Source organism: Ctenocephalides felis, unplaced genomic scaffold (assembly GCF_003426905.1).
Source record: "Ctenocephalides felis isolate EL2017-DRISC unplaced genomic scaffold, ASM342690v1 CF-g0.4_SCAFFOLD_01604, whole genome shotgun sequence".
Classification (NCBI taxonomy): Eukaryota; Metazoa; Arthropoda; class Insecta; order Siphonaptera; family Pulicidae; genus Ctenocephalides; species Ctenocephalides felis.
Genome location: NW_020537758.1, coordinates 39,581,157 through 39,591,581, shown reverse-complemented (window position 1 = coordinate 39,591,581; position 10,425 = coordinate 39,581,157). Strand labels below are relative to the sequence as shown.

The following is a 10,425-nucleotide window of genomic DNA, read 5'->3' as shown; positions in this document are numbered from 1 at the left end:
TGATTACATCACCTCATTCCATTAGGACCAGTTTGGTATAATTTTGTTATTCTATTATAATTTATCAGATTATTTATACTATTTTAGTATCGTAGAAGTTTTGCAATCGATATTTGTGTCATAAGTAAACTTAAATGGTTACAAGGGGGCGTCCATCACGTAATAGATTTTTTAAGAATTTTTGGACCCCTTTTTCCTTGGTGGTATTTGGTGATATTCAAAATTACCTCTCCTCCCCAACCAAACATTACTTGTATTTTTGAAAAACCGTAAAACTTGTAATATTTTTCTGAAAATGTCTGGATTTTTTTAAAAAATTCAGGTAAAAAATAAATACTCGTGATATTTTACTATACCACTTCCTTTTCCAGGCAATATTTTGTGATTTTTGTCAAACCCCTTTTGTCTAAAACTCGCAGGATATTAATGAAAGCCCCATCACCGTTTTAGAGAGAAATGTTCAATATTTTTTGCAGTTCATCAATAGGATAAAATTACGAACAGAAAATATTAATGAACCAAACCATCAGTATTTACAATATTTAAACAACTATATATTTTTTTTTAAATGGTTGCTTTTTTATTTGAATCATTCAGTAAAATAAAATCAAGTTTTGAGATTTTGATATTCATTATGGATAAATAATATATTTTATGTAATTGAATTTCTCACAATTAATTGAAGAAACCAAACTATAATAAATATATCATTCTATAATATCAATTTTACCATGAAAGTTATCTGATGACACAATGCCAAATTTAAAAACATAGATTTTAACTCTTTTTGAAGGCAATTTTTCGTTACTTACTCTATCGTTGGTTATGATATTTTTTTTGAAATCAACGAATTGCTACTATTAGATTATATGTTAAGAAAGTTGAGTATTTTATTATAAATAGAATAATGATTTTATTACAAACTGGAGACGTAGCTTTGAATCATTATCGAAACAAAAATATTATATCGGGAGGGCAGGCGATATACAATCAGAACAAAATATCTGAAAATCTCACATCTGTATGTATATGCATAAAATTCATCTATGAAAACGTACATTATTTTTGTAAATATATTAATCCGAAGCTAAGGCAGCTTTTTGATCAATATTAAATTGAACCAAGGCAAATTTTAAAAGCTTTAATTTACACATGCACCGCAAATAAAATTTTGAATGCTATATATAAAGCAAATCATAATATTCACAGTATATAAAATATATCTTTGCATAAGCACAATAACTATTAATATTAAACAATTTTTTGAACCGGGCTGTTTATGGATAGAATATATGGATGTGGATAAGAGTGTTAAATATTATTTTAAATAAACAAGTCAACACTAGTTACCAAACAAAAAAGCGAATTATTTAATCAAATGATCCAACTAATTTCTCAAAGTATTTGGCAGCATTTAAATTATATAGCATATTCAGATTAAATTATTACATGTTCCACATAGAGTTGGGCGAAGCTCTTCAAATAAATATTATATATTAATTAATTAAAAACATCTATGTATATAATAGCTTATCTAAAATGTTAAATTGATGAAAAAGCGGTCTTAGCTATTCTATTGCATAAATTGTTTGTATCATAAACAGCCGACGATCACGAGTCAATGGAACCACTTTTCTCTAGTAAAATAAATAAAATTAATTAATATTATATTTATCTTTATTATTTTTTTAGAACGTAAGCTCTTTTTATAATGTAGGAGATTATAAAAAAAATATGTGTGATGATTTAAGTTGGTAATTAGCTAGCTTTCTATAAAACCCAGTAAACCACAAACGTTCAATTAAGTTGAAATAACGTAGCACCTAAGTCGTTGATGGTGATGGGTACGTTATTAAAACGTAAATTTTACGTATAGATGTAACCTTTAATCAGCCTCAACGTAGATACTTCGAACTGTCGAAGAACTTTTGTAGATGGATTTGTTTGTTTGAACCAATAGGGAGAGACAGTATTTGGTCTTGTGATTTATAATATTTGATAATCTAGCAAGCCAAAACAAATCACACTCATAAATCGACCAATCTAAAACAAATCACACTTAAAAATCAAGCATGCTATGTAGCCAGCCCAGAAAACAAAGAAGTCGATGATATGCAAGCGCCACAAAAATAGCGCACGTTCTGATATCAAAATTTTGATTGCTAGAAATAAATGGAAATCAAAACGACGTCATTTTGTCTATTTGATAACCAACCTGGCAGCCAGCCGACCAAAAAGCAGCAAAACAAGCGTCGTGTGAACAGGCCTTTAAATAATATGTGCTTGCATTATATAAGTTTTTTTTTTAAATTATTAAGGCAATTTATTTAGAGGTATTAATTATTTCTTTATAATCGTAATGATTCTAGTTCATTTACATGATCGTCGGCTAATGATAAGTTAAAACATTTACCCACACACACCAGTATGTGCCAAAGAAATTAATACTTTAAGTGGACGAAAAACTATCGACCTATGGTACCTTTTAATAAAAAAACTTATAAATATGTGTAAATTAAAGTGATGTGCAGATATAATGTAATCAAACTGAATATTTAAGTAATCTATATAAATATTAATATAATGTTAAGTACACTATGAAGCTGATCTGAAACAAAACTGCGTTTTCACTTATGAATATCGTATTTCTACGATTTAATTTAACAATGAAAACGTTGTTAAGTATAAGATCGGCAAAAATTGTTATATTGTTTGTTATTGATCGTTATTGAAAGAAAATCCATTTCTTGGATTTTCTTTGTACGTATTATATATACATGCTTACATATTATGGCATTTGTAATATTGTGTCGCTTGAAATATTTTGATAGTGATGTTATTTAAAAATATTTTTTTTAACTTCTATTTTTTTCAAAATTACTGGTATTGTATTTGAGAATTGATAGTATTTGTCCTAATGCCATTTCTATATATAGAAAGACATATTTTTTATTTCATGTAGTTTAAATTTTGTATCTTGTTTTTTTTTAATACCGTACTGCAAAAAAACTTTACCAAAAAATCTCTGATATGCTCTCAAAATTAGTCATATGATATATTACTGAAGGTTTAAATATGAATATCCAATATTAGCAAATAATTTGTGTTCAAAATGCAACAAAACTAATCAAAATATGTTCTAATTTAAATTTTATCGTTTGGACTACTATGAAAATATACGATTTGCAGTGTTGTTTTCAAAATAGACTTCGAGCTTAATTTTAAAATTAAAGTTGATTTCTTATTGTGAACATTTCACAGAAATCAAATAATAGTAATCTCTATAAAGCTTCTTTTGATTATGTTTTAATGTTCGAAAGCAAATAATTATGAAGAATAGTATTGATAAATATTCAATATATACTTTAATTTTACTTAGAATTGAGTTATTGAAAATATTGAATTATGAGGCATTTTTTTACATCAAATAAGATCACTGTCAAATTATGTATTAAAATAATTAATGTAAATAAATTATACAATTGTATTATTATTTGTTGAAATACTTCAATCAAAAGCATTGATATGATATTTAAAAACAAAAACATGCTGTTGTGGATACTACAAAACAAATAATATATGAAAGTTAAAATTTAATAATAACTCGTATTTTCATTATTTGTTCTTGAACAAAATTCTCTTTTAAAAAGATATAGAAGTGTAGTCGTTGTCGTTTTCATAAAATATAACTCTTTTCAATTCATTTTCGATATATAGGCTATATACAAATTGTGTTAAAAATATTTTATATTATATAAAATATCATGTTTTGACTCCTTCCAAAATATTAAACAACATGTATTACCTAAGTTCTTCGGTTTCCATTAATTCATTGGATGCAATTTTGAATTTGGCATTGAATTCATATACTGTTTATATACTATTCGACATTTCAAGAACTTGAAATTTCGAAAAGTATATAAGCAGTATGGCATTAAATTTAGAAAGTAAAATCAGAAAGTTTACGAAAAATTAATTTCTCAAAAACGGCTACACCGATTAGTTTTGTTAAACTAATCGTAGCATGTTGATGATAGTGCTACGATTGTCCTAGCCGTTACTTTAGAATTAAATGATAATATCAAAATTTTTTGTCTACGTTGTCAACCAAAATACCTGAATCAATTTTATAAATTCAGAAATTGTTCTGAAAATATTAATTAGCAATCATGCTGATTAGTTTGAAGTAAGAATTACTAATTTATTATTGACAAAAAAAATTATGATTTTCTTGAAACTTTATCGTAATAGAGTTGGTGGCATCCTAAAATATCAGAAGTCTACAAGAAGTGGTTTATCTAGCTTTAATTTATAAAAGTTTGGAATAAAAGTAATTTTCTTTTAATTTATTAATATTTTACAAATTTGTTTCATCGATATAAAATCAATTGGAAATTCGAGTAATTAGTTTTGAAGTGAAAATGAAAGTCGATTTAAGCTTCATTTATATATCAAGTAAGGTCAATAATTAATCGAAAAACTATAAATTTCTAAAATAAACTAATAAAAACAGTCGATCTTAAATTTGAGACGTCTAGCTAGCTCTTCTTTTATCTTTGTATAGTAGGAGTTAGTTCGCTGTCCGTCCGCCATGAGCGCTCAAGCCGTATCAGATGACAGTTTAATGGACTCGCCCGTTATGTCTATGTGCATCTATATTATAGACTCTGTGTTTTTTTATGTAGTGACGAAATCGATACAAGTTTAGTTGATTTACCTGGAATCTGGTTTATTGACGTTAGTATAACCTCGTTTCTAATTCATACTGAATTTCTCAATTTATCAGTATAATTAAAGATATTGTTCATCTGCTTTCCAGGTGTACGTCTTCAGATCTGTAAGTAAAAATATTTTACAAGCCGTCCGAGTTCATTGTGTTCATTCGAGCTGTGTTAGCATTGCACTTCAATTCCTCAAGTTTCATACATAATTCAAAATGGCTCGTACTAAGCAAACTGCTCGTAAGTCAACCGGAGGAAAAGCTCCACGAAAACAATTAGCCACAAAGGCTGCGCGTAAAAGTGCTCCATCCACTGGAGGCGTCAAGAAACCCCATCGTTATCGTCCAGGTACTGTCGCCCTTCGTGAAATCCGTCGTTATCAGAAATCTACTGAATTGTTGATCCGTAAATTACCTTTCCAACGGTTGGTGAGAGAAATTGCCCAGGATTTCAAGACAGATTTGCGTTTTCAATCAGCTGCTATTGGCGCTCTGCAGGAAGCCAGTGAAGCTTACCTCGTAGGCTTGTTTGAAGACACCAATTTGTGTGCCATTCATGCTAAGAGGGTAACTATTATGCCTAAGGATATCCAGTTGGCTCGGCGAATCCGTGGTGAACGTGCTTAAAATTTTATTTGCATAATAACCACATATTTCATATACATAACATTTAAACTTGTATCTTACTATATATTATTGTTAGGAATTCATGGCATTTATGTGTAATCATTCACCTTTTAAAACATCTTTACACTGTAGGACGTGGTCTGAATGTTGTCATTTGAATAAGAAATATTAGACTTAATTATATTTTTAATTTTATATCCATACTTAGTAATTTTGAGAACCGACTATGTATTACATTTTTTTATAGTTGTGTTATCAATAATCATTTCAAAATTAGAAAAGTTACATTTAAACTAGTATATTAAAAAACTTATTGTATTCATTTACTTTATTGTACTAATTATTGAACAAAATAAATTTTATCGTGTATATTATTTTTTTAACAACTTATATATTACATTTTATTGAAGTTAATACAAAAATAACTATGAGTTTTCACAAATAATATTAAACGGCTTAATTAAATACTTATTATACACCACGTTTGTTGAAAATTTTGCATTCAATACAGACTAAAAATTTAATTTATTTGAGATATTTGTATGCAGTCTATTAATTTTGAAATAATTGTTTCAAAGTTGTGTATGATCTATCAAATTTACTTCTATTGAATCTGGGTATATAATCAGATCTGTTATCCATATATATTGCCATTAACCTTTCTTTTACAGCTCTCATTTAAATTTATTTTTCTTGCTTATACAAATATCACAGAGAATATTGACTGTTTAATGAGGGTTTAATAAATAAACATTAAAATACCATTTTCAAATGACATTAATAATTATAAGTTTATGTCTCAATATTTCATTCAAAACATGCACAACGTGTGTAATCTTTGAGAAGAGGTATATATGGTTGCTTTATTTTAATTTTTTGACTTTCAAAGTAGATCAGTTATCAGTTAGTAGACTATAGGGGGGTTCCACGCGACGAACACCCCTGGATCGCCCCGGTTGAAAAACTGGGTGCATCACATGGAGGGTCAGTGTGCGAGTCCCAGGAGCACCCTCGGGTGCGATGAAGGTGTGGTGAAATGAGGAAAATGGTGTGGGAAGGGAGAGAGAGTTGTCTTGTTCAATTGAGCAATACACCACAAGGAACAAGTGAAATTGCTGAATATTATACATGGGCTGACGAAAAGGTAAGATTATAAAAGATTAATATGGTAGATTTAAGGTGTGTTTGAAAATTTGGTTTTGTGGGCCTGGCATGTTTTTGTTGTTTGTGCCAGGGTGTTGAAACTTCAGTATTTGTTTGTTGATACGTTAATTAAATTAAAAAAAATATAAACTCGGATATTTTTCTAATAAAAAATCAGCAACTTACTACACAAGTAGCGCGAGGCATGTTTGTACTCAAGTTTAACTGACTTTTGGGCCAATTTTGAAAGTTTGTTGAAATTTATAAATTTTGAGTTAGTTGTTATTCTTTAATATATACTGTACATGAAAAATATAAAATTGCATACAGTTTTAACAAATTACCTAGAAATTAGCAATTTGTATTTGTGAAGCACGTGCACTATTGCTTTCGTCTTCCAGGCTCTAATATGCGTAAAGTACCATTCTTAATATTTTGTCGTGTCTATACAATTAATACTTAAGGTACATAAAATTTACCTGGTTATTCCTTAGTATATGTATTAAATTTAAAAAATACAAACAAGGATTTGTTGCTAGTAAAATCGGAATTTACTATAGTACGCGCTCACATGCACCTTGCAATATTATTCCTAATTCATACACAAGAATTCATGAAGTATTTACAATTTATTTATAAACAAAATATATTTGTTTATATTATTATAAACAAATTCTATTTTAAGTATTTTAAAATGCATAATATACAAATTTTGTCCTGAAAGTGAATGTGAAAGTAATTTATATAATATGATAATCAAAATTCACTAATTTATACATTTCTTGGTTTTTGTTTAGATTTTTTGTTTGAAGTTCTACTTAAATATATGTATATACAACACTCAGATTTTTAACACACACTTTATTCAATAATTACAGATGTTTTGAGACCATGGTATGCCTCATATTCATTGTAATTTCAAAAACAGTTACTTATATACTACACATTTTTTAATATTTTATTTAATTACATTTAATTTTTGATATACAAAAAAACACCAACTAATCTTTGCAAAGCTTGACTCAGTAATGAAAAACGTCTGTAATTATCAAAGTGTTGTTTTGTTCATATTTAACATTTAATATTCGTTCCACTCTTATCACAAAATTATATATATATATATATATATATATATATTTATTTATTTATTTATATTAATACATATTTATTTTTTTCCAGTCTCCCAAAACAGTTTACTTCTTAAGTAAAATATCACCAGACATCAGCTCGGCCATCAACAGTACATGGCCATATCCAATTTATTCATCGGAACCAAATTTAAGAGCAGTTGCATATTTCACCAAAGTAAATCATAATATATATAACAATTAATTAATAATTAATATTGATTAATATTAATATGTACTATAAATATTAACTATTTGTTAGATAAATAAGGATTTACTACGACCACTCACATATAGAAAAAAAAACTCTGATCATTGTAAGCGATTTCCAGTTTTATGTCACAGCGATCGATACTCAGAGTTTGACTGGAACTGTGATGTATCATTTTACATGTAAGTGAATAATAATAAATTATATATATATATATATATATATATATTATATATTTATTTCTTTTGTAGGTAATGATCATGATTATTTATACACTGGAAAATTGTGCATAACGTCCAATATTTTAAACAGTTCATACATCAAAGATTTAGGGGAGAAAGAACAGATTGATACTTTAATTTGTGACAGTTCTATTATTGATGTTCCTGTTGATTTTAATGTGCTGATAAGATTGAAAGTATCATCAGGTACAAAATAAAATTTAGTGAAAATTAATTGGAATTGTGGTCTTGAATCTTATTAGCTACTAAAATTTGGTATAATTTTTAACTGCTTTTAACTGCGAAATTGTGTCTGTCCACATTTTATCAAACAACTTGAAAATTTTGTTCTAGACACTTTAATTTATTTATATTAGTAAACAATAGATGAAATTTACTAAATTTTAGTAAAAACTTTTATATACACTTGAAAATAAATAGATATTTTTATCACATTTAAAAAAAAACAATTACAACTATACAGTGTGTTATAATATTTCATTATAATAACATAAGGCATTTCGTTATTTCAAAACAAGAAGGGATATTCTTAAATACATTGATAAAATAAATTAATGAGAATTGATTTAAATATTTTTTTGAATTTATTATAATTTTTTTATTTATTTATGAAAAACTTGTTTGATATAAATATATAATATTGATATTAAACACTAAAATTTGATATACTTTGATATACTGATGATTACTTGTAACAATTTAAGTAGTTTAAAATTGTATAAAAAAGTACCTCAAAATGCTATTTGATACATAAATAAAAAATATCTTCGTAATTTAATACTAATGTTAGTGACAAATTATTTAAAAGTCTCAACTGTATAAAAAGAAACGAATAATTGACTGACTGATTGATTTAATATGATAAATTAATTAAGAAATGCTTAAATATTGAATTATTCATTTTATCCATACATTCTTTTCAATATTTACAATTTTGTATTTTACAAGTATTTATTCTTATATATTGTATAAGAAATAGTCAAAGATGAAATAAATATCCAAATATATTGAAAATATAAACTGAAATGTTTCTAACAAATTTGTAATTAAAATTTTGATTTTAGGAATTATTCAAACATGAAAATAGTTATTAGCATGGATACTTTTGGAATGGAAGATTTGCTATTTGAAATAGCCTGTCGAGGATACTCTGTATACACTGAGTGTTCCAGAAATGCTTTTTTGAGAATCCAAAATGCTGATTCATATTTTACAACTTCTAGAGATGCTGTTTTAAGAGTTGTCAATAAAGCATTTTGTGTGAACATCGATGATTGTTACAGGTAATAGAAATATGAATATCATATATATAATATATATATATATATATATATATATATATATGTATGTATGTATGTATGTATGTATGTATGTATTAGGGTGGTCCTTAATATGGACAATTTCGAATTTCTTTTCTCCCAAGGGCTCAAATGCTTCTAAGTTAATTTTAACCAAATCTTTCGTCATGTTTTTGTTCCAAAAGTTGAAAATCGTTATATGCAGTTATGTAGAGAACTTTATAAGCTTTTCATACATGTAAAATAAAATGTATGCGCTTGAACAAGTTTTTGCACAATTTAAATAAATGTCGAAAAATGTGCTTGCAAATCAATTCTTGTCGATTAAGCTGAACCACCATTCTGGACTTATATAATAAATTAATACACAAAAGTACTCTTCATTTAGTAATTGTGATACTTACGTTTATATGTTCAATATCTTTTTCGGAAAATTTCTCTCGTGGACCTCCTAAAATGAATATTTTTGCTCTTGTTAAATTTCTCTCGTTCATTTCGTCCTTGTTACTGAGGAGATAAATTTCATACATTAATTCGCGAGTATATTAACAAATTTGTAGAATGCTGTTCTGCGACCAATAACAATGCTCGAAAATTGGCTAATTAATTTCGTTTGTTTTCGTTTCCTTTCGTTTCCTTTCGCCCTTTTCGCGTAGGTTATAAATAGGAGTGCGCAAAGGAATACGTGGCAGTCGTCGGCCGCGGCCGGCGCCAGCGTCACTAGGGTGGCGCTGAAAGCCCCCGGGGCGCCAGACGGCAGCTCCCTTGGAGCTTGAGTGGTCAGGAACCCCGGGGCATCCGCGGAGACTCCCGGCCGCGGAGACTCCGAGCCACGGAGAATCCGAGGCACGAAGACTTCGTGCCACGGAGACTTCGTGCCTCGAGACTCCGAGGCACGGAATCTTCTTGCTCGGAGTCTCCGTGCCACGGAATCTCCGTGGTCGGAGTCCCCGTGGCACGAAGTCTCCGGCCACGGAGACTTCGGCTCGGGGACTCCGTGCCTCGGGAACTCCGTGCCATGGAGACTTCGGGTCACGGAGATTCCGTGCCACGGAGA

General features: G+C 28.5%; 1 protein-coding gene and 1 long non-coding RNA gene across 2 annotated transcripts; both read left to right on the top strand.

Annotated features, from left to right (window-relative positions):
* Positions 1-4,737: 4,737 nt before the first annotated feature.
* LOC113372788 (histone H3.3) lies at positions 4,738-5,566 on the top strand. Its single transcript, XM_026613129.1, has one exon. The coding sequence runs from the start codon at positions 4,937-4,939 to the stop codon at positions 5,345-5,347; it is 411 nt and encodes a 136-aa protein (XP_026468914.1). The 5' UTR covers positions 4,738-4,936; the 3' UTR covers positions 5,348-5,566.
* Positions 5,567-7,667: 2,101 nt separating this feature from the next.
* LOC113372789 lies at positions 7,668-8,179 on the top strand. The gene is made up of 3 exons (XR_003366806.1): positions 7,668-7,795; positions 7,880-8,010; positions 8,080-8,179. It is a non-coding gene; the product is annotated as an uncharacterized LOC113372789 (long non-coding RNA).
* Positions 8,180-10,425: the final 2,246 nt, after the last annotated feature.